This window comes from Rhinatrema bivittatum, chromosome 5 (genome assembly GCF_901001135.1).
Source record: "Rhinatrema bivittatum chromosome 5, aRhiBiv1.1, whole genome shotgun sequence".
NCBI lineage: Eukaryota > Metazoa > Chordata > Amphibia > Gymnophiona > Rhinatrematidae > Rhinatrema > Rhinatrema bivittatum.
This window is the reverse complement of record NC_042619.1, coordinates 87171347-87197267: the sequence shown is the minus strand read 5'-3', so window position 1 is coordinate 87197267 and position 25921 is coordinate 87171347. Positions and strand designations below refer to the sequence as shown.

The window sequence follows — 25921 nt, the reverse complement described above, 5'->3', positions numbered from 1 at the left end:
ACAGATTGGTAAAGCAGCTGCTGCTTTTCAAATCTTGGAGCCTTCTGGACACAGAGAGATCCATATTCAAAAGCATTTAGCCGGATAACTCAGAAGTTATGTGTGGCTGGGAATCCAAATATACTACTGCAGTGCTATCATGCACACATAATCAGGCAATCGACCCACAATGAAGAAAGGGGCAGCCAGCCCATAGTGTTCACCCTCTCCCCTCCCCCTGGGTTACACAAGCTATCTTCCACATTGATCCCTCCCCTCCCCCACTTGCAGAATCCATTCCCCACCTTGGTTAGCAAGCCCATCGCCTGTCCATATAATCTGCCCCCCATGACTTCCAAAGAGACCCGCTATGTAAATCCTCCCCAGACCCCACCTTTTTTTTTATGAGGGCAGCTTCAGATCCCCCTGAGCTGAAGTAATGCCTAATCGCATCTGCCTCACCTATGTTGAAATTCAAAATGATGCTGGCTGACCTGAGGCTTCCACTTTGCCCCTGAAGATCCCCTTTTCTGAAACTCTTGTTCACACAAGGTTCACTATGAGCGGATGAAAAGATGATTCTTTATTTACCAACGTTGCTACGGGGGAGCCTGGACCATTTGGATCTGCGGACATGCCTTCATCTTTTAGCCCTTGTAATGAATAGGAAGATCAGAAAAACAGTGGGACCAGCTAATGTTACTATTGCGGCACAAAAAGTTGCGCACGCCACCCTGGGTGCTGCTCGAGCATGGAACTCAAGCAGTAGACACAAAAGGGCTACTGTGGTATCGCCAGGTTGTTCCTACTCTACCTTCCCTAGAAATGGATGGTTCAAAGATACAGACGTAAGATAATATTTCTATTCTGGGAGTTAAGATGGATTCAAAATTAAGCTTCAAGGGCCATATTTCTACTCGTCAAGACATCTTACTACTATTTGTGACTTAGGCAACTTAAGCCATTTTTAGATGCCTAGAATCTTACATCAGTAACATCTTAATTGATTCTGAGTTGCTTAGATTATTGCAATTCGTTGTTTCATAGCCTTCCAAACCAGTCAATCCATGGATTATAAATAGCTCAAAACACACCAGCCAAGCTTATTTTTGGGAGGGGTAAATACTGTGGGAACTTCATTAGTTGCTTATTTCTTATTGACTACAGTTTAAGATTGGCTGTTTAACTTTTAAAGCATTCTAGTGGGGGATCCCATCGTATCTGGCAAACCACTTGGTTCCTCACTATCAGGCCGATACAGTACAGTGCGCTCCGATGGACGCGCGTTTTGGACGCTAGCTTTAACCCTTATTCAGTAAGGGGTAATAGCGCGTCCAACCCCCCTAACCTAATGGCGCCCGCAACATGCAAATGCATGTTGATGGCCCTATTAGGTATTCCCGCGCGATTCAGAAAGTAAAGTGTGCAGCCAAGCCACACATTTTACTTTCATAAATTAGCGCCTACCCAAAGGTAGGCGCTAATTTCTCCGGGCACCGGGAAAGTGCACCCTCCGACTTAATATCATGGCGATATTAAGTCGGAGGTCCCGAAAGTTTAAAAAAGTAAAAAATTAAAAAAAAAAAAATTTTAAATGGTCCCGCGGCTGTCAGGTCGAAAACCGAACGCTCAATTTTGCCGGCATCCGGTTTCCGAGCCCGTGGCTGTCAGCGGGCTCGAGAACAGACACCAGCAAAATTGAGCGTCGGCTGTCAAACCTGCTGACAGCTGCCGCTCCTGTCCAAAAAGAGGCGCTAAGGACGCGCTAGTGTCCCTAGCGCCTTTTTACCGCCGGGCCTAATTTAAATAAATTAAGATACTGTATCGCGTGCACAGGAGAGCAGGCATTTGCCCACTCTCCCGCATTTTTACTGTATCGGGCTGTATCCTTGTAGAGCATTGTGCTCCTTCCAGTTAGAACTGTTAAAGCTTCCATCTCACAAGGAAATTTATCTTGAACACACAAGGGAAATGTATAATATTTATATCCCGCTACAAGAAAGAAGAGGGTCATGTGATAAAGAAATAAGTTTCACAAATGCTGATAATCATACTCTACATTAATGTTTATAATTTAAAACATACTCTGTTCTAGTGCTTTTGCCCATACCTTTGACAGCTCCTTTCCTGGTCCACACTGTTTGCAAGGGATACAGTTTCCAGTATGGTCCATAAACTCATGTTCTCTGCAGTCTCCAGTCTCTGAGGTAACTCTACCTAACTAAAAAAATTAAGAAACAGAAAAAGTTTTTAAAGGAAGAAATAGTTTCAGTACTCAGCATTCATATTCACTTTTGATCATATGAAAAAAATCCTTGTGATATTTTGTTAATATGGCTGTTACTGGGTCCTGCAAAGAGCATGGATATATATGGCTATCAGTAACGTTATAACCCTAAGAGCACTGAGTCACAACCCTAAACAGCAGCAGTACAATATACACACCCACCCCCCCTCATAAGTTACACCAGTTTTCAAAGTGAACTTACACATTCAAGTTGACTTTGAAAATGATCCCATCAGATTTACCCACATATACTTACACCAGCAAATACAAAATTAGGTACGTAAATGTAAACTTCACTTCAACCCTGTCCTGGGAATGCCCCCACTCAGTTTGGGTAAACTTATGCACATAAAATACAAAATCAGAAATAGAAGACATTTTGAAAGAGAGACAGTCCAAGTAGAAAAAAGATGTTTTCAACTAGGAAGGCTTGTCAGAGAAGGCCTCAAAAACTGGCTCTACAGAAAAGAACAGCAAAAAAGAAAGAAAATGTAAAGGCATGGGAAATCTTGTCTAAAACACAAAGGAGGTAATTTTCAAACTGTCCATTTGTGTTAAGGGTTTAGTCATGGAATTTGCACCAAATTTAATGGGAAAATAGGCATATACTTTCCATTTTAAAAACTGCCATGGTTTTGCACCAGTTTTGGTTTTTTTTTTTGCAGGTGATATTTTTAAAGAAAAAATACACAGAGATTTAAAAATGCAATCTGAGAAGTAAACTTTAAGACCCACTTGCAGACGCACATGGGCACACGTTTGCCAGCACGCACACATGGACGCGGCAATTTTATAACACATGCGTATGTGTGTGTGTATATGCGCATGTGTTATAAAATCAGCTATATGTGCATAGATGTGCGCATGATTTTATATTCAAGTGCATATCTGTGTGCAAATGGCGACTCAAGCATGTAAATGGGGGGGATTTTAGTGGATTTCTGCGCCGACACAATTATCTGTTTCCCCAGTTTGTTCCTAGTTCACCCCAGTAAAAAAGAGGACATCCTAAACCCCTTAGCTAACTTGACTCCCTTTTACCCTACTTGCACTAACCCTTAAAACCTCGCTGACTAGCCTAGTTTTATTTGTTACATGACTTACACGCTGTCCATAGTAGAAGTAAAGTTACACGGTAGAGGAACCCGATACACGCTTTTGCATGTAAAAACTTACTTGAAAACTTCATGGTGCAATCCACGCCTGCCTATGCCCTGCCCAGACCTGTCCATGTCATACCCCTTTTTGTGAAAATCTTTTTATGTGCATACCAGGAGCTATGCACGTTCTCACGCGGTTTTTAAAATCTGCGCAGTGCACGCTGGACCGAGTCACAGGTGTATCTCCTAGCTTTGGCGAATGTAGGGCTTTTAAATTTTATTTAAAATCTTTTCTATACCGTCGCTAAGATAGGTACCGTCACAACGGTTAACAAGGCGGCACATAAGTTAATGTTACTAAATATATTGAATTATATCCATTAAACAGGTGCCAAAAAGGTTCGGTAACACAGTTTTATAAAGAATTATAATTTTGTAAATGTGATGAAACGAGTCCAATTCTATCTGTATTCATTTTGAATACAGTAATAGCTTAATACTTAAATCTTATCCTTTAGTGGAGAGAGAAAAAAAAATTAGTACCACACATATGGATTAAGGAGATGTGTGTGGGTGATTTAGTGTCCGCTCCCTTACTGACCTGGTTTCTTTTCTCCATTCTCTTTGTGATAAGCCTGTCTAAAGAGCCATGTTTTTAAACTTTTTCTAAAGATTTTGATGTCTCTTTGTAATCTGATTTCTAAAGGCATGGTGTTCCAAAGTATGGGTCCTGCTAATGATAGCACTAAAATTGACCAGTAAGATGGTAACTTTCAAACTGGTGTGCAGGCACAGTATGGCGTGTGTATGCCGGCGCGCGCCTAGGTATGCAGTCATTTTATAACTTGTGTGCACATTATAAAATAGACTGGTTGCTCACACATGTACACAGAATTTTAAATTTATGCGCGCTCAGGCATGGAAATCGGTTTAAATCACGCCATGAACAGTTTCCCCAGTTTGTTCACCAGTTTGCCCAGTGTTGAGCTAGGTCCTCCAAACCTCCTGCTTTAATAGTTTGCATTCTCCCCAGTTATCCCAGAGCCTTTAAACTCCTCTGAAATGGCTGGTTTTTTTTGTTTTTTACAGTTACACCTTCTCCATAGCAGAAGTAGTTACACAGCAGAGGATCGGCGTGCAATAAGTATTTATGTGCACATACCTTGGAAATGCCCCCAAACCGCTACACCCTGCGTAGATCATGCCCCTTTTTGAAATCAAGTGAGATGTGCGCACAGCAGGAGATACGCATGCATCTGGCCGGCTTTTAAAATTTGGCCAGTGTGCGCAAGCCCGACTTATGCGTGCATCCCCCAAGTAATGCGCGCACCGGGATTTCAAAATGTACCATAAGCACATTGGGGCAGATTTTAAAAAGGTTACGCGCATAATATACGCACGTAACCCTTTTAAAAGCCTCCTGCACGCGCCGAGCCTAGTTTGCATAGGCTCGGCGACGCACACAAGCCCCGGGATGCGCGTATGTCCCGGGGCTTGAAAAAATGGGTGGGGAGTGGGCGGGCCGGGGGCAAGGGGGCGCAACTTAAAAATTAAAGGTAAGGGGGGGAGGTGGAGGGGGGCTGAAGGAAAGTTCCCTTCGAGGCCGCTCCGATTTCGGAGCGGCCTCGAAGGGAACGAAGGAAGGCTGCTCGGCGCACGCCAAGTTGCACAATTGTGCACCCCCTTGCGTGCGCCGACCCTGGATTTTATAACGTGCACGTGGCTGCGCGCGCATGTTATAAAATCGGGCATAGATTTGTGCGCGCTGGGTTGCACGCACAAATCTACGCTCATACGTAGTTTTTAAAATCTGGCCCATTATGGGGCAGATCCAAAATCGGAGCAGCCTCGGAGGGAACTTTCCTTCCCCCCCCCACCTTCCCCTACCTGTCCCGCCCGAAAAAATCCCTCCTCCCCCGCACCTTTGTTTCGGAAGTTACGCCTGCCAGAGGCAGGTGTAACTTGCGCGTGCCAGAGTCCTCGGCCACGCCCCTGGACCATCCGCCCCGCCCCCTGCCCACCCATTCAGAAAAGCCCTGGGACTTAACACACGTCCCGAGGCTTTACGCGTGCCGCCGGGCCTTTTGAAAATAGGCCTGGAGCGCATAACCTCCCTACACGTGTAAATCCAGCTGGATTTATGTGCGTAGGGCTTTTAAAATCTGCCCCTATTGTTTTATCCCTCCTTGCAAAACTCAGAATGCCTCTCCCAAATGCAGCTAAAAGTTGGCGCACTGTAAAACCCTGCGTGCATTTTTAGGAAGAAAGAGGGAATGCATTTTTCAGACAACCAATTTACCTGTATTTTTAGGGAGTCGGAGGGAAGGCAACCAATTTACCTGCAAAGCTTTGGAAATTGCCTTGTAAGAAGGAAGCGAAAATAAAACTAAGGCACACTTTTGCCCGAAAAAGAAAAGAACTAGTCTAAAGCAATGCAGTAAAATTAGTAGCCATCATCTGAGAGAAAAAAAATGCATTCATTGCTCTTGGCAGAAAACAACAAAGGAGCCATGCTGCGCAGCTGCCTGATCTGCCACACATGCTCAGAGAAAGCTTGGGAGTTTTCCCTGGAAATCTCAGGAAATGTATTCCATATTTGGCACCATCAGTTGATGTCACTTATCAGTGTAATTTACTTGTTCACCTTGGCTTCAGAGAAATACATGTCATTCCATCTTTAAATTATTTTCATTATAATTGCATCATTGAAAACAGAAATATCCTTACTATACTTACTAAACATGGTAATATAAGCAATAACATCTTCGCAAGATGAACTTTCTTTTGGAATCTTTCACAGACCATTTCTTCAGATTAAATATTATTTTTCATGAAGAACTGAATAAAGAATAAACATGGAAATAAATTTAAATATTAGAAAAATGCACAACATAAACTTGAGATTAGTATTCATTTATTTATTTTATTTAACATTTTTATATACCGACCTTCATGAAAAGATTCATATCAGATCGGTTTACATGGAACGTAGGGACTAACTAAATAAATAACCATATAACAAGAAGGCAGTAACAAGTTACATATAACAAGGGTATCGAACTTGGGGGCTAGAGTAGCCGGGAAGTAGAAGGACAGCAAAAACTTGAGGGTAAATATATATGTATATACTGAGATTGGTCTGAGAGACTAGTTAGTAGGGTGGATCCTGGTTGGGAGGTTTGTTGACATTTTAGAGATTAGGGGAAGGCTTGGAGGAAAAGCCAGGTCTTAAGTTTTTTTCGGAAGGTTAGAAGGCAGGGTTCCAGTCTTAGGTCAGTCGGCAAATTGTTCCAGATGAGAGGGCCCGCTGTGGAGAATGCACGATCTTTGGTGGATGTTAGGAGTAGGAGGAAATTGTAGGAGTAGGAGTAGATGTTCCCTGCGAGGCCGCTCTGAAATTGGAGCGGCCTCGGAGGGAACTTTCCTTCCGCTGCCCCACACCTTCCCCTATCTAACCCACCCCCCAGCCCTACCTAAATCCTCCCCCTATCTTGTTTTCCATAGTTACGCCTGCTTCTGGCAGGCCTAACTTGCGCGCGCCGGCCAGCTGCCGGCGTGCCAACCCCCGGCACAGCCACTGTGCCGGAGACCTCGGTCCCGCTCCCGGACCACCCCCAGACCGGCGCCATGCCCTGACCCCGCCCCCTTTTCAAAGACCTGGGACATACGTGTGTCCCGGGGCTTGCGCATGCCGCCGAGCCTATGCAAAATAGGCTCGGTGCATGCAGGAGCAGGTTTTCAGAGTTATGCATGTAAGTTACGCGCATAACCCTTTGAAAATCTCTCTCACAATCTCTCTTTCTTTATCAGCAGAAATTCAGAAAAACCAGATAAAAACAGGAAAGATAAACACTACTTCTATGTCCAGACACATGGAATCAGAAAAGAATAACAGCAGGAAATGATCAAGGAAGTTTCCTTAGTATAGTTTTTTTTAAATGCTTGCATTGTTAAAACATTTGTTAGCCTTAGAAAGGTATCATCGCTGCATGACTACTTTGTGGCTTCATTTTAACTAATTTTGTTTTTGGCAGGTTAGCATAATATTCCAACTCTAGTTCCAATATTCCAACTCTATTTTAGTTTAATTTCTGATCCAGTAATTTCCTCCTACTCCTATAGACTTCCAGATCTATCAGATTCGGCCTCTACTGGGGATACGGCACTATAAACCATCATTCAGAATTAGCCAAGGGTTATCCCCTATTTTTAACTTCCTCCCCCCAGGGGGCTGCACACTGTGACCCCCCCTGTAGAATTCAACACACATATGGCCTGAGCTTAGCTGGCACAGGTGTCAATGTTGCAAGATGACTAGGACTCCCTCCAACCCAGAGGCTATAACTTTTTTTTTCAATCAAAATATATTGCAAAAATGTTTACACCTCCTGGACATATTTCTAAATCAAATTACTAAATTGTTCTCACATTTAAATTTAGTTCATATTATCACATTTGCCATTAATAATATAAAAAAAAATCACGTCACCAAAATTCAATGATCATAAGAGATAGTAATCAATAAGTTACAAGGGCAGAAACTTTAAAACGAGCACGTGCACACCCATATATGTGCATATGTACATATGTGCTAGAATTTTATATCGGCCGCACAAGTTCATACACATTATATAAAATACACCTAGCACGTGTATGTGTGCTCCTAATTTTAAGCAATTTCATGAGAAAATGTTATTTGCGTATTTCCTTAAGGACTTATCTGCTTTTACATGCGCAAACAAGCACATTTTATAACATGTGTGCATGAAGGAAATTCCCAGTTTTACCAATTAGTCCATCAGTTTATCCAGTCTATTTCTAGGTCATCCAGACTCCTCTGGTTCTACCACCTGCATTCCCCCTGGTTTACCCAGACCCTCACCCGGTCAGTTTTTGTCTGTAAAGAGTTTTATTATGATTTATACCTGATAAAGAGCAGAAGTAAATATGTGCAGGTAACAGCCTTATGCACACTGCGTTTACAGGTTATAAAATTGGGGTTTATGTGCTTAAATGTTGGCCCCCCTCCCAGCCCGTGCTATGTATGAGGCTCCTGTCACAGCTTCTTCTCACTGCTATTTCCTGTCGACAAGCGGTGCTCCCCATGGTTGTATGCCACCAAATTACACTACAGCTTCTTGTCAGCAGCAGTTGGGGGTTTGCATTTCACAGCCTAGCTTCTGTTCCTGCCTTGGACTTTCTCATCCACACTGAAAATCAGCTGACTTGAGTATGTGAACCTATTTTTCAATCCCTGCATGCACACATACTACTCGCGCTCTTTTTTTGCCAGTGACTTTAAGCACTGAAGAATCTTCAACTACCGTAAAATTGTTTATTTTCACTTTAATATCATTTTATCATCTTTGATGATGGCTCAGTGAAAGACCGTTTACATTAAATAATTAAAACAGATATGCACTAATGAGCAAAACACATTTTGTGCTTTATCACTGGTGCATGAAATCCAATAAACTAGTATGGTCTAAAATATTAGCTACTCGATCATCATTACATAAATTGCTTCTCAACATTTTCATATGATGCTAATAACTTCTGCGTAACTTCAGTGAAATATACAATTATGAATTAAATACCTACATTTTATCAAATACAGAAGCAAGCTGCCAAAAGATGTCAGCTGATTACTGATGCCAACAATCACAACAGTCACAGTGTACTACTACAAAGAGCTCAATAATGCAGTCACCATTAATTCAGTGCACACCATATAATGTGCAACATTAAGTTATTTTAGAATGCATAACACAAAAATATCCAATTCACAGCAGTTTAACAAAAAAAAAAAAAGTCTTCTGGTTCAAATATCAGGAAAATATTCCTTCTATACCAACACAAAAGTTATCTAAAAATGTTCAATAAACTTTTTAAAAAATGAAAAAAGTGAAAAAAGTTATCCTCATATGAACCTGACACAATCATAGGTTTGCAGGACGGGCAGATCTTTTTAGCATAAGCATTACATACCCAAAAAAACACTTTCAATGATCTAGAACCATACTGGTAATTTTGTCAAATTCAATATTTCAGATCCATATAAGTAATTGTGGAATAATTTGTAAAAACTACTATAGAATAATATGTATGTAAGGAAATAGACTTAACTTTCTAACTCCATTTACTAATGATTTTGCCAGAGAAAATAACTTCTCCGCAATAGGATGACGCCTGTAGGTGCATTATTTTGCAAATGGAATGGCAGTAAATCAAATCAAATTAATAATAGAGCAAATTTACTTACTATAAATGGTGTACTCCATAGACAGCAGAATGAATTAGCAATGACATCATCCGATAGTGCCAAACGGACCCTTCTCTCTTAGCTCATACAGCTTTTGCTCTACTGAGCATGTACGGAAGTTCCTGTACAGGCATTGTCTTGTGAGCCCCTCAGTCAATTTTAGAGCTAAGTCAGTTCTCCAGGGAGGTGGGCAGGTATTTAACATGGCTAATTCATCTTGTTTACGGAAAACACTGTTTACGTTAAGCAAACTTTCTTTCTCCTTCCATGAGCAGGGCTGAATTAAGCATGACACATGGGGAGTCCTAAGCTGAGGGTTGCAGTGGAACATTTACTGACTAAGCAACCCGGACACCACCATGGAGAATAGACTATTGGGTGACAGGCTATTGTTGTGCCCGGTCGCAGACGGCTGTGCCCTCTGTTGCTCACCTCTTTTTTCCCAGTTCCAATGACTCTTGGTAACATGGCTGCCTCTGCCTCTGAACGCCGACCTCCCTGGTGTCCCCGGGATGGCGTGGGCAATTGCGATCGCCATTTTGGGAGTAAATCTCATATCCTGGAAAGGAGAGGTTGAAGGTTGTTCATAGCCACCAGAGAGGTAAAGAAAGTCTTCATCAATTCTGCCACTTGGTCTAAGGGCTGAAATACCCTCTGGCTGGGCGTTGGAGGTGGAATATCCTCTTCAGAAACTAGAATGGAATCATCTTGTACTTCAGCTGGACTTTGTAAAATGTGTCCTTGGGGCCAGTTAGAAATTAAGTGTACTACGGAGCAAATGGGATCTAGCGTGTTCAAGTGTAAGCCTTTTTCAGTAATCTCAATGGGATTATTGCCCTAGAAATTGGCAGAAAAAGAGAAGCATCTCTCCTTCCACACCTGAAAATCTTCCTAAATGTATGGACGGAACTGGTGACTTAGTGAAGAGTTGCTTCGGGAGTACGGCTGCCCAGAGTGTTATGGTTTAGCGGTGTTTGGGTGGATTCGTGGGTACTGTGGCAGATGACAATGCCCACGGGGAACAGCCCCATGGGGAGCCACAGTACTGGGCTAGACTCGGGATGCACAAACACAGAGTTAGATCTTTTATTAGACAGCTTGTAGATACCACCAGAAGTGGCAGTAGTGAGGTGATCCAGAGGTAACAATCCAGGGACCCTCGACAGAGGGAACCCATCTCACCAAGTTGGTATAGGGAGATTCTGGTGTAGGATTCCCAGCACGGCAAAGCTGTAGGTGAGATAGACTGAGAATTAGATTACTCACTAGAAAGTAGCTGTAAGGTTGGCGATTCCACCAGGTTGAAGTAGATGGTAACAGGTACCGAGGCAGGGAGAGCAGGCCCGCGAGGAGCGAGTACCTGATCCCAGTAAGGCACCTGAAAGGAAAGCAGAGGGCCCCCGAGGAGCGGGTACCCAGGTTATAGAATACCCCGAAGGGCAAGGTAGAGCTTCCAGTGGCAGCAGGAAGTGACAGAATAGCATAGACCGGACGAATCCAATCCTTGCTAACTCAATGAGCTAGCAAACAAGTACAGGCTATATAGCGTGATGGCGTGACGTCACTTGAGGGGGACTCCCCCGAGGTTCACGCCATTGCTAGAATAAAGATGTGGGTAGTGCGCGCGCACACCCTAGGAGACCCTTGGGAGGAACATGGCAGGAGGCAATGGCATAGTCGTTCCGGGGATGCCTGAGAGAGCGGCTTGCAGACGCAGCAGAGGCTATCTTCCCAAGGCTAGCGGGGAGAGCAGAGAAAAAGGTGAGGCACAAGGGTCGAAGCTGTCTGAGACCGACGGATGCAACACAGTGTCCATGATACAGAAGCTTGCTCCAATGAATGAGGCATTAATGGAGGGAGCATCAATGGCACTGAGGCTCAGTATGTCGAGTGCTCCTTAGCTGGATGCATCTATGGCACTGGTGTGCGAAATGTTGATGGGGCAGGGGCCTTGTGTCGATGGCATCAAGGTCTTATGTGCTGTTGGCTCTGAGGCCTGATGTGTCACTGGTACAAGGGCCTTATGCATCGATGACACTGAGGTCTTATGTATCAATAGCTCTGGGACTCAATGTATCGACAGTGTCAGAGCTATTTGTGTCGATAGTGCTGGGGCTCAGTGTGCTGATAAATGATGCATTAGCTGAATCAACAGCGCAGAAACTCAAAACCTTTTTGCTGCACTGCACCGCCAGCTCCAAAGAGTGATGCTTCTTCATTTTACTAAGCCTTGAGCTTAATGATGCTGGCAAATGACTTACCAATGCTTGAGAATGGTGATTCTTTTGTTTGCTCAAACCCGAGAATATGAAGGGGACCCTGGCTTGCTCCAATGGAGGGAGAAATTTTCTCGAGGATCAAGGGGAGGCCTCACTCTGTGAATAGGACTGGCTGCAGCTCTTCAGAGACTTACGCAGTTTCTCCTTTTTCCAGGCCCTAGAGTTTTGGGAGCACGGAGACATCCTGCCACAGTGGTAGCAATTTACCTGGTCATTGTACCAGGAACAGATGTCATGTTCATCTACAATAGGCATTTTCCTACCATATACACAGTTTTTGAAACAGCTAATGATGGGCTTTATGGTGTCAGACATCCTGTGAAGAAAACATTTTGGGTTGTTTTTTTTATATAGCACTTAAAAGTACTGTTTGGGAGGCTGCGAGACAATGTAGCAATTGAAAAATTTGAAAAGATTGAAGATATATGCAGTTATTCCTTCAAGTGGAAAAGATATTTGAACTGGTGTACTCCTCATAACCTAGACCCATTCATTTGAGAACCAAAAAACACCTATTGTCCTGCCTTCAATTTTTGTCACAGACTGGCCTTGCAACAGCATCAGTGTGTGTGCACCATTACTGCCTATCATTTCCCCAACAATGGGGCACCTATCTCCACATATTCACTTGTTTCCAAGTTTATGAGGGACCTTTAGCACTTATGCTCACCGGTTAGCAAACCACGATTAGCCTGGGATCTCAACTTGGTCCTCGCTTGTCTAATGCAGTCTCTTTTCGATCAACATCTCTCAAATATCTAACTTGGAAGGTGGCTTTTCTAGTAGCAGTTACTTCAAGCTCTAGTGCACCACTCTCTGTATCTACAGTTCTTCCATGAGAAGGACTCAGAATACATGCCAAGTTCTTACTGAAGGTAGTCTTGGCATTCCATTTAAACCAGTCCATTGTGCTCCTCATTTTCTTTCCACTACCTCATGCTCATGATGGTGAGAAAGCGCTGCATACTTTGGATTGCAAAAATGCTCTAGCTCAGCGATTCTCAACTGGTGTGTCGTGACACAACAGTGTGTCATCAAGAATACACAGGTGTGTCGCCACACTTCCTAGTCCTCCGCTGACCCAGCTGCTCCCCCTACCCAAGCGAAATAGGTCTTCCGCCCGGGCTTTAAATGCTGGTAGCCCCAGTGGAACACAGCAGGACAGCTGGAGTCAGCGGCACCGGCATTTTCTCTTCTTCCCGCCCCCCCCCCCCCCGTGGCTCGGAAGAGGAAGTGGTGAGCAGCAGGTGCGTGCGCAGGAAGAAGAGACCTTGCTAGTGCGCTCGGCCCGAAGGAAAGAAGAGAGACGCAGCCTGAAGAATGTGCAGCACGGCTCAGAGTAAAATGAGGAAGAATGTCAACCCCAGCTGCCGATGGGACTCCTTTCTCTGCAAGGGCTGAAAACGAAGGAGGTTGCTGCTGCTGCTGCCGCTAGTCTGGGGGGGGGGGGGCAGTGAGTGAATGAGCAAGCATGAGTGTTTGAGAACCTGTGTGTGTGTGTGAGTGAGACAGCATGTATGTGAATGATTGAGGCCTGTATATGTGAAAGAGAGTATGTGTGTGATTGAGATCATGTGTATGTATGATTAAGAGCTTGTGTGTATAAATAAGAGAGAGAGCATGTGTGTCTGTGTGTGATTGAGAGCTGATTTAGGTGAGGGAGCATGTGAGTATGTGATTGAGAGCTTGTGTATATGAGAGAAAGAGAGAGAGCATGTTTGTAAGCATGTGAATGAGAGTCTGTGTGTGAGAGAAAAAGACAGCATGTATGTGTGTGATTGAAAGCCTGTGTAAGCGTGAAAAGATAGACAGCATGTGTGTAAATGGGTAATTAAGAGCCTATATAAGAGAGAGAGAAAAGGCATGTGTATATGTGAGTGATTGAGAGCCAGTGTGAGAGATAGAGGAGAAAGTTGCAAGCAAACCATCCCTTCTCCTGCTAATTCAAAACAATCTCAGGGCACCTGGATATCAAACGTTCCCAGGAATGCAGAGCAAAAAAATTTTTGTATCCTTATTATTTTTCATTACTGGGTCTTTGTGTCTATTTTGAAATATTTTATTGGTATCTAGAAATGTTTGATATGAGTTTTTAATTATTGGATATTCCATTCATCGGCTATTTTAAAATAATCTGTTCTTTTTGTTAGTATGGTTTTTACTGCTATTGCTTTTATATTTCTTGATTTGTTTTATAATGATTGGTGATGTTTCTTTTCTTCCTTTGTTACACTGCATACAGATACTCTGGCTTGTTGCGGTTTCCAATTCAGTTTTTGTCTGCATGCTTCTAGTTATGCGTTTTGGTCTCTTTATTCTTTGTTAGGTGAGGGTCAGCACATGTGATTCAGGTTAGGTTTTCTGCTGGCGTGTAGTTTCTGAGTAGGGCTCTTTAACAGCCTGACTTGGTCTGTTTTCCTAATAGGAGATGTATTGTTGTCTTAAGGCCTGGTGTAATATTTTCAGTGTTGCCTTTTCTTAGGTAAGATGGTTACTGTTTAAGTGCTGGAAATTGGTGCTGTTTTGGTGTGGGCTGTTTACTATTTATGCAATTTCTGTTCAGACAGACATCTCAGATGCACTTTTATTGCTCAGTTATTAACGCCTGCCTGGAGCAGGCGTTAATAGCTGAGTACAGGTAAAAGAAGTACAGAAAAGCAGAAAAAAAAACAGCTTTTCTGTACTTCTTTTTTTAAGTTAAAAAAAAAATAATAATAATTCGGCAGACCGCCAGGTTATGAAGACCGACGCTGGTAAACTCGGCGTTGGTTTTCATAACTGGTCGTCAGCCAGTAATGAAAATGGCAGCCATGCACACATTAGGAAAGCGGGCGCTGACTTTTCAGCACCCACTTTCTGCGCTTTATATTGCATCAGCCTCATTGTGAAGTAATGAAAAAACCCTGCAAAAATGTCACTCTGTATCTATATAGCAAACCTGTATGCCCTAAAACACCAATACACCTACTACTAGAAAACAGAACAAGCTGGACTGCTACATATCACTACCAGAAATTACACACTAGCAGAATACGTCATTGCAGTCATACATAAAGAACATATGCAATAGGCTAAAGCCATCCCATGCTGGATGGGACGGTTTTGCCTTATTGCACTCAGAACAAAAAGAACCAAAAATACCACAAATGTAAGTAGTAACCAAATAATTCCTAAAGAACCCACATTGTTCAATTAATAAAGAAAAAAAATTTTTTTTAATGTATTTTCAAAAATTATGTCAAACAAAAAAAATTTCAAAAAACGTTTTGAGTGAGAACTGTAGTCGTTTCATATAAACCACAGTTCTCATTCAAAAATGTTTTTGAAATTTTTTTTTTGTATGCAGATGACATTCAATTGGTGGTTCTTGAGGAGAATGATAAGACTTCTGTTGTTGGGAATATTAATGGATGTCTGGCAGCTCTGGAGGGCGAATTTAATGATAATAAATTTAAATTAAATCCAGGAAAAATGGAATTGCTCTGAATAGCTGAAGAAACACCTTCCCAGACCATCCATGTCCCACCCATGCTCCGCCCAGACCACACTTACTACCTGCCCCATTTTTAACTTTTTGATTTGTGTGCGTACCAGGAGATACACGTGAACTCAGGCGCTTCTTAAATTGCGTGTGGTGTACGTCAGCCCAAGGCACGTGTATTTCCTGGCTTTGGCATGCGTAGGACTTTTAAAATTCACCCTTAAGAGCCTAGGAATTTGGTTGGATAGGAATTTAACAATGAAACTGCAAGTTTCTACAGTCGTGTACTCAGCCTTCTTCTCTCATAGGCAAATTAGGCAGTTATGTTCATATCTCTCATTTTCTGACTTAAAAACAATAGTGCATCAGTTGATAACTAGCAAGCTAGACTACTGAAATCGAATCTACAAGGGGTTGCCAAAACTGAGTTTGCGATGGCTGCAATTGAAAACAGAACATTGCAGCTTGTATAGTGGTGTGTGCCAAGACATTTGATCATATTTCACCTATTTTGTATGATCTTCATTGGTTGACAATTTACTGATCATATTCAATTTAAAATCTGGTCTCTGGAGGCCAATATTTAAAGCTAGCTAATAGGATAAGACTTATCCAGCCAACTTACACAGGAATGTAGTGCTGCTGAATATACCAAGATAAATATAAAAGTTAGTCGGATATACTTATCTGGCTAACTTTAGACCTCCTATGGGCACAACTAACTTATCTGATTAACTTAACTGGATAAGGCTGAATATTGTTACTTATCTGGCTAAGTTAAGTGGATAGGTACCACCGACCAATTACACCCACTGCTCACCCACTGACTTTCGGCCAACTATTTAGCTGGATAAGTGACTTACCCAGCTAAGTGGTATAGCTGGATATTCTGCGGTACCCACTTAGCTGAATAAGTTCGACTTATCTGGCTAAGTAGCATCAAGTATTTAGCAAGGCCTGTAAAGCTTTACGAGCCTTCCACAGCTTTGAGCTCATCACAGCAATTGCTGTTAGAGTTCACAGGTCAGTTACAAGGCTGACTGCATTTAGTGCCTATGATCCTAAGTTATGGAACTCTTTGCCAATAGATTTAAGGTCTGAGATCAAGTATTTTAAATTTAGGAAACAGGTAAAGACCTGTTTTTTTCTTGCTCAAGTTAGTCTGACTTAAAAAAATAAAACCTGTTTATTTATTGTAATTATTGGAAATTATGTGTCTAATTTATTATTGGGTGTTTGGGAGGGTGGGGATTTTTTGTTTTATTCATACCATGCCATAATGGTTTTGGATGTAAGGAATGTAATCAAGTTTTATAAATAAAGAAGGGCAACCAAAATGATAAAGGGGATGGAACAGCTCCCCTATGAAGAAAGGCTGAAGAGGTTAGGGCTGTTCAGCTTGGAGAAGAGACGGCTGAGGGGGGATATGATAGAGGTCTTTAAGATCATAAGAGGTCTTGAACAAGTAGATGTGACTTGGTTATTTACAATTTCGAATAATAGAAGGACTAGGGGGCATTCCATGAAGTTAGCAAGTAGCACATTTAAGACTAATCGGAGAAAATTCTTTTTCACTCAACGCACAATAAAGCTCTGGAATTTGTTGCCAGAGGATATGGTTAGTGCAGTTAGTATAGCTGGGTTCAAAAAAGGTTTGGATAAGTTCTTGGAGGAGAAGTCCATTAACAGCTATTAATCAAGTTTACTTAGGAATAGCCACTGCTATTAATTGCATCAGTAGCATGGGATCTTCTTAGTGTTTGGGTAATTGCCAGGTTCTTGTGGCCTGGTTTTGGCCTCTGTTGGAAACAGGATGCTGGGCTTGATGGACCCTTGGTCTGACCCAGCATGGCAATTTCTTATGTTCTTATGAACACAGATAGGCCCTCACAAATACAGATTAAAGGACCGCAAATTAGAAATAGAAACGAGCAGACAAAAACTGAAAGGGAAACCCCAAGAAGCCCAATTCTGCATGCAGTGCAACACTGGAGAAACAGAAACAGAAATGCATTTCCTCCTATACTGAGAAAAATGCAAAGATATCAGCAATACACATTCCCAGAACGGGTATATTCCGGTCACTAAACTAAAAATAAAATGCTTTTCCTTATGCTTGTTTTTTGGATTTTTTTTTTTTTTTAATAATTGCATTAAAGTTTCTTTTTTCTGCTTTCCTCTCATCGGTATTCTCCTATCTCTTGTTTCAGGATTTCAATTTCGCTCCTTCTCTCTCTCCTCCTCCCCTAAATCTACCTCTAATATACTGATCTTTCCTTTTCATCTAATTTTTCTCCATTTGTTTCTCTGTCTCTTTATCCATTCATAGCTATGTTTCAACCCTCCTTTGTCCCCCCTGAAAACTAGTTCTCCCTCTCCCAACTCTTTATCTTCCTAATTCTCACCTCCATTGCTCTCAGTCCTCTGTCCCCTCTTCACTGGGCTGCTCCGCTCGCCAATCTCCAGCTATCTGATTCTCTTTGCCCTTCCAATCATCTTCTTTCAAGCCTTCATCTACCTTTCTCTGCCTCTCATTCTCTCATCAGCCCCAGTTCCTTTCCTGTTGCTCACCCTCTCTGTTAGTTCCATTCTCTTTCTTCTGGCTCTTATTCCCTACTCAGCCTTTTACTCCCCTACTTTTTCACTCCCTTCTTCCTCCACCCCCATTTCTAACTTCTTTTATTCCCCTCCCTAACCCCATCCCTTTTCACTGCCTCTCACACTTCTCCAGGTCCTTCACAGAAATATAGGACATGATGGCAGTTAAAAACCATACTGTCCATTCAGCCTGTCCATCCATATCTCCTGCTAATCTTTATAATCCCTTCCTCTTCCCATCACCCTTCAGCACAACTCTTACCACCATCTCATATCCCCAGCCTCTTTCTACTCTCCCACAACCTGCTAATAACTCCCAGCCCATTTTAAATATCTCCACTAACATCCCTCAACCTATCACTTCTCCTGCTCATACTATCATCTCCCTGTCCAACACATCTCTCCTCATACTCTGCAGCCCCCTGTCTAATACCCATCAGATTATCCCTCCTTCCCTCCAATCCCACACCCTGATGTTCACACTACCCCAGCCCCAATCTCTCACCCCAATAAACACTTTCCCCCATCTACCCAATCTCTGAATCACTACTCTCCCTCACTATACAATCCCTCACCCACACAATCCTCATCTCCTCCTCTTTCCCATTATTGAGATACCATTCTCCCCTCCACCCAATTCTCTAGTACCTACCCTCTGCCCCCACAAATTCCAAAGCCCTCTTTCCCCATACTTTGGCCTCTCCCCCATCACAGGAGAAGCAGAGTCTGCCAGGATTATGCTTCTCTAACCTGCTCCACCAGCTTCTGGCAGCTCTCTTTGATTCCTGCACCCCTAATGCATGGCACTACACTTTTTTGCATTGAATCTTAGCTGCCAAACACTTGATCATGTCTTAAGCTTTCTAAGGGCCTCATTTTCTAAGCCGCTCGCACGCGAAAAGTCCCTTATCGCGTGCGATACCAGGATTGGGGCGGAGTCGGCCCCGGAAGAGGAGGAGTCGGGGCGTCACCAGGGCCGACACTGCGCCGACACCGCGGACAGCGAAAAGGTAAGTGCCTTTTCGCTGCCTATTTCGCTCCCAATAGCTACACCTCCTATGGTGGCGCTATTGGGTGCAAAACGGCAACGGTGCGATCACTGCCGGCTAGCGCAGGCCCGCCCCCCGTCCCTGCGATACTTTAGAAAATGAGGCCCTAAGATTGTTATTCAAATGCTCTTGATACTTTTTCAAATAGGGCCACAGTTTTTCTTCCTTCTTTTTATGTATCTTGACATCATTTTGATTTATTAGTCATCAAATGTTGCACATTCTGTAAGCTACATTTGCAACAAAACGAGAATAACTAACATACTTTGTGTAATGAGGTCCTATTTTTCTAGCATGCAATAGTACAAAAGTACTAAAGTGGGTTGGCATAAATATATCTCCTATAACCAGTGCTGAAATCAAGCCCTGTTAAAAATAATTTAAGCACCACCCAGAGTTCAATACTAGAATGAAATCATAAGTGGATTAAAAACAAATGGCAACCCCCAAATGTAAATGAACAGAGAATTCTGTAAGACAAAGGAACCATTAGTGTAAAGTTTACTCTTTTCCTGTCTACTTCAGAGACACTAAACAATAATAATTGTACCCTGACTGATTTTCACAGTATTTTATTGTATTTATTTTAAAAATGTATATGCCACCTAAACCACAGCCCTAGTTGGCTAAAACATCAAACATTCATTATAAAAAAGGACATTGTTACTATATGGATATCGTGCTCTTGCTGTAATGTGCACCTCACTAGAAGTACATATTTGAACCAAGATTCAAGAGGATTTAGCTAATGTATTTGTGTTTCCCCACATAAAATCTAAACACTGTAACCGTTACTAAACCCAGAATCTATTAGTGTTAGAACCTGATGCTGATAAGAAATCTCAAAATTCCAATAACTAGGAGTTCCAAATTGGCATGACCCAATGTCAAGCAACAAAAGAAAACAGAGTATTTGTAACCTGAAATAAAACAAAACTAAACTTTCTCAAAGCATTTACATGTTGTCTTTTACACAATTTTTGCATTACATCTGATGCCATACTGATGGAAATTTCACTTTCTATTGAATTGCTAAGAAATGGTTTGAACCCTGAAGATTATATCTCATTTGAAATTATTCAAAGCTATCACAGCTTCCATTGAAAATCTGTGAACATCTGGATCGTTAACTTCACAGCATTCAGGCAAGATTAATGACTGAAAAATGCATTCAGATCTTTTCATCAGGCTTGCATAGGGCTGCCTGTGGCTTTGCATCATACAAGCATTGATCTTACAGTCTCAATAGTTTTCTGCTTGAAATAATCCTTACAATACATCACAGAAGTAATCATGTGCCTCATAGACTGTGATATCAATGATTCTACTTTAAAAAGCACTATAAACCATCTCTCCTCCCTGCTGAAGAAATTTTTAATAACTAAGGGTTATTTTTAAAGTTATCACTGCTAATCCTACTAGTTATATAAAATCTAATCAGAAGATAAAGGGTTGGCACATACTAATCAACAGTGTGGCGTATGGTGAAAAAACTAGCAAGAAAAACCAACCTGTATATCTGACAACAAAATAGTATCACAGTTGATAAAGAGGTCCTTTGAATTCAATTCTTTCCTAATTAATGTACAGTAATTGGACTGATTGGCCAGCAGCAGTACTGTGCACAAGAGCCAAGTCTGATTCTGAGATCTGACTCCTACCCCTTAGTAAGGGCTGGGAACACTGTAGAGGAAACATTCATAGCAGCTAGCAGAGAGGAAGTCCCAACTAGGACTACACACTTACCAACTGGTTCAAAAGTACACTACTGGCAAGTTCTGCAGGGATTTAGAAGTCTCAATTTGAGCTGGAAAAATCTATTCTGCTACAGCTGTACATCTATTACATGCATGTCCATTGTAAGTAAAAATGTAATACAGCACAAAAATGTTTGTAAAGAAATTAGAATAAAAATGTTTCAAAGTGAAGATAATTTTTTTTTTTTTAAATTTAAAATTTGATTGTTCCATAATTGAATTATAAGAGATAAGAGCAGCACATACCTAGGTAATCCTTTTATTTCAAACTATTTAATTCAGTTCAGTACCATTAAACCAACAAGGTAACAATTCCCATCACCTAACCATCATACAAGGAAATAATGAGACACTGTACCTGAGCCATAAGGGGGTAATTTTGTAACAGCCAACATAAATCTGCAGGCTGTTAGATGCACAAATTATAGCAATTTTCAAAGTGAACTTACTCATGCAAGTTTACTTTGAAAATTATCCCAGAAAAATCCCACGCACAAGTCACACCTGCTAATTTGTGCTCAGAGGTTTTCCGAGAAAATTTATGCACATACTTTTCAAAATCGAAAAGTATGCAGGCAAATCCAAACCCTGCTCATACTTAGCCCCTTTCCCCCCAGAACACCTCTCCACTTTACGCATAGTGGGGCAGATTTTAAAAGCCCTACGCATGTAAATCCAAGTGGATTTACACGCGTCGGGCCTATTTTCAAAAGGCCCGGCGATGCGCGTAAAGCCCCGGGACACGTGTAAGTCCCGGGGCGGGGTCAGGCTCCCGGCACAGCTGCCATATTTGCCGCTGTGCTAGTGATCACGCGCCGGCAGTTGGCCGGCAGGCACAAAAGGTAAAACAAAATTTTTGATGGGGGTTAGAGTAGGGCTGGGGGGGGGGGGAAGGTTAGAGGGGAAGGAAAATTCCCTCCCAGGCCGCTCCAATTTCAGAGCGGCCTGGGAGGGAATGGGGGAAGGCAGCGCGCACAAGGGGGTGCACAACTGTGCACCCCCTTGTGCGCGCTGATCCCTGATTTTATAACTTGCGCGCGCCTGCAAGTTATAAAATCGGGTGTACATGTGCGCGCGCCAAATGTACACCCGCACGCAACCTTTTAAAATCTACCCCAGTATGCATAAAATGATGCCATTTCTGGGGAAAAGCACGGTTTTATGTGCAGAAGTCCCTTTGAAAATTACCCTCCCTAAAACTACAATTCCCTTGCAATAAGATTGCCTCTCTAAATACATGTTGCTTATTTTATATTGAATGAAGACGTTCACACATCTCTAGTTTAGAGTATTTAATCTTTAAAAAGGATTGTTCCTTAGAAAGAATCAAATTGGAAAAAGAGATTTATGTGGTGTCAAAGATTCACGTGCCAGAATAGCTTTGGATTATTCACATAAACCCGGATTTTAAAAGGGGGTTTGGGGGTTACACGTGTGTTTGGGCCTTGCGCGTGCCGCACACATTTTACAAAGGGCACGGCCACGCGTGTTACGCGCTGACGTGCCAGGCCCAAAGAAAGGGGGGGGTGGGGGACGACGGGCTGGGACAGCGCCATTCGATGCTGTCCCGGGGAGCCGTGTGCCGGCAGCCGGCCGGTGCACAGAGATTACGTCTGCTTCAGAAGAGCAGTAAGTAGCAAAATTAAAAATCTGGGGATAGTTATGGTAGATTTAGGGGCGGGGAGGAGAGGGAAAGAGAGAGGAAGGATAGAGTCAGGGGTAGGAAAGTTCCCTCCCAGTTCACTCCTTAATTGGAGTGAATTGGGAGGGAACTGGGCAAAGGCTCAATCGCATCCCCACGCATTCTTTAGAATATTTCCCCCAGTACGCGCGAGTCGCAGGCCTACTGCATTTGTGCGCGCACCACCGCCCACGTTATGAAAATGATCACGTCCACCTATCGGGAACCGCGTGCACATGGACGCGCACGCATTCCTTTTCAAATTTACCTTATATTGGTCCCATAAAAAGGTATAACAAGCTATAAGTCATTCGGTTATATAGAAAAAGGGGTAAAAATCCTTCAGTTTAAGGAAATAGCACATTATGGCACTGTTCAAACACATCAACAGCAACTTTCCTATTTTTGTCACTAACTTAAAAACTATGGTTAAAATGCAGACACTGCAGCACTTAACAATGAGTTGCCACCGGGCAAATTTGTTACCTTTTGGTACAGACTGGCATAACACAGATGCCAGCTGCATTTCTAATTCTGCCAACTGGAGTCAATCCATTAATTCTCTGGTTATTACGCACTTTGTGTGTATCTGTAGCAAATAAAGGATATTGTTTTTCAGTCACTATACAAAAGCTCTTTCTCAAATATTTGTTCATTGGATTCAGAGTTTTTCTTCACAGACATGAGTATGTGGAACATTAAGCTATTTTATTAACAGTAACCTGTTTTGAACATTAAGGGCCAGATCTAAAGGGCTATTTTCATTTTGTCTTTATGAAAAAAAACATCCTTTTTTTGAAAAAGGACCTAAATCTTTTAGGAAATGGGCTCACTTGTAAAACATCCAAACAAGAGTTAAGCACTGCCAGTTGAATACTGAAAAAAAAAAGAAAACCTCATGATACAAGTTTTCAAAAGCAGCACACAGCTACAAACATATCTATGCATGAATCTTTTCACATTTTGAATATTAAATATTAAAGACACACTATTGGACTTTATGCTAACTTTACATTTTGGTCTCTGTTTCTGAATCAGCTTAGATATCCAAGGCTCTGATAAACACCCATTTAGAAGGGCTGTCGAAAGTAAACCTCAACATCCTAGAAATAGAATAGGATTAAATTCCCTCAGGCTGCAAGACTATGATGTAACTGGTAATATATCTTATTGAATCTATCCTCAAGTGTAGAAATCCAAATGTATCTTAAGGACTATATTAAAGAAAAGAGAAATCAAGGATCTACAGTTTACTACACCTGTCTTCCCTTCAAATTCTGGGAGAGTTAGCATAAATTGCTGTATATTGAACAGCACACAGCCAATGACCATCATATATATTTTAAAATGAAAGCATTTGAGTACCGTATCAGAAGAACCATACACAAGTTTAACTACATAGTCTGAATGTTCTTAAGTATTACACATGCTTACTTAGATATTATACAGACTTTTCTTCACAAGGGCATGTATAATAAATTATGCAATAAACATCAATTTTTGCTATGATCCTTTCACTATTCATCCAAAACTGACAAACCATATGAAAAAGTCCACAATTTCATTTGATTTTTAATATTTCCCATCATTTTTCCTTTCAGTAAGATTACACCTCAAGAATAATTTTAATTATTGTACATTCTGGGGGGAGGTCTTTCTATTGGGGTTTGAATAAAAAAAATAAAATCAGGGCTACTAAAGACAATCAGCCTCAAAAGATAGCATGGATTTATGAACAAGAATATCTTAATATATCACTGACACAATCCAACTCCACCTATTCTATGGTCCTGAGCAATAGTAAGTATATCATTAATCAACACGGTACTACTTACAAAGACAAAGCAATAATATAATCCTAGTAACAAGCATTTAATATACCTCAGTTTACACAAATTGTGCTTACAGAATAAACTTAAGTATGACCTGATCTAACAAATATATAACTATAAAATTAATTCTACAATATGAAAGTCCTTCTGTTATACATACCCTTAAACTACTGATAATGAGGTGGCATGGCAAGAGACAGAACTAAATTTTTATACGTGTATATATACACATGAAACCTAAAGTATGTGCGTACTTTCCATGCTTATAAAATTGCAATTATGGTAGTACAGGCTACTTATGCATGCATATGCTAATTTTTATGCACATAACTTCTAAAATTACTTCCTGTAATTTTAGTTCTGCCTCCTGCCATGTTACCTCATTATCATTAAATTAGGGGTGCTCATAAAAATTAGCATATGCATGCATAAGTAGCCTGAACTACCATAATTGCAATTTTATAAGCATGGAAAGTACGCGCATACTTTAGGTTTCATGTGCACATATAATGCATGTAAAAAGGGGCAGTATAGGGGGCATCCCAGATGGCCAGCAGATACATGTGTAAGTTGCCCTTTTAAAAGAGACTTATGGCTGGGTGGGAATTTTGGGTGAACTGAGAGGAGTTTAGGATGAAGAACCAGGAAGGTCTCAATGGCCTGGAGTAGGACTGGGCGATCTGATAAAAGAAATGGAAAACTGGTCATTTCAATTATGCGTGCAATTTTTAAAAATATAACGACTTACAAACATAAATCAGGCTATGCGAGAGCAAGTCCTACTGTATTTTCATGTGCAAAATATATACCTGCTTATTTTGAAAATAAATAAATTGCACGTTCAATGCATTGTATTTGTTCATGTGTAAGCATATAATCGGAGCGGCGCGAGCTTGTCCCGTGCTGCGAAACGTAACAGAGGGAAAGACGCGCAGCGGCGAAAGTCGCAGGGGGGGGATAGGAGGGAGGAGGAGGAGGGCCTGGGGTTGAAGTCTCGGCTATTAGCGCGACGCCAGCGATTTGAATCGCGGCGGCGCTATTGGTTAGGGCTGGCAGGGACCGGCTAGCTGGCCGTACTTCCCTGCCAGACTATAGCAGGAGCGAGAGGAGAGAGCTGCGCGGTGATTCTGGCAGTACGCTCGCACCGTTTTCGTGAGGCAGTTGTTTGAAAATAAGAAGTGATATACAAACCCTAATCCGGAGTTTCTGAGCTATTTTAATCGGCGTTCCAGTTACCTGAGTCTCTTGCAGGGCGTCCAGGGAGCGGTTAGTCCAGCCCTCCCCCGAGTCGTGCTGCTGCAATGTATAAGAAGAGCAAAGAGAGAATGTTCTGCGGGAGCCGGCCAGCAGAGAGCAGGGGGAGAGGAAGGCGGTGCCGGGGAGGAGCTCGGATTACGTGAGGGACATCCAGCAGGCAAGTTTCGTTTGTTCCTTCCCCTCCTGCTGTTTCCCCCCACCCCCCTTTCCCCTTTTTCAGCGTCTGGTGAGAGCGGGCCGGAGCCTCCCCCCTCTCTCAGTCTGTCAGCAGTGAGGATTTGGATCCCGCAGAGATTTCCTTGAATGTATCTGGGGACATGTACAACCTCCCCCCGGCTGTGCCTGCTCAAGCTGCGCCT

The 25921-nt window shown here is 42.2% G+C and overlaps 1 protein-coding gene across 2 annotated transcripts in view; it reads right to left on the bottom strand.

The window, feature by feature from the left end:
- The window catches only part of TNFRSF19 (TNF receptor superfamily member 19), a 160208-nt gene extending 134564 nt beyond the window's left edge, over nt 1-25644 (bottom strand). The window contains exons 1-3 of one of the 2 annotated variants that reach the window (XM_029602544.1): nt 25542-25644; nt 6103-6204; nt 2090-2200 (exon numbers count right to left, since the gene is read on the bottom strand). In XM_029602544.1, coding sequence (XP_029458404.1) covers nt 2090-2200; nt 6103-6171 — 180 coding nt within the window. In that variant the 5' untranslated portion in view covers nt 6172-6204; nt 25542-25644. Of the gene's footprint in view, nt 1-2089; nt 2201-6102; nt 6205-22959; nt 23129-25541 lie in introns of those variants that run through there. The other variant, XM_029602545.1, reaches the window with a different exon arrangement.
- Nucleotides 25645-25921: the final 277 nt, after the last annotated feature.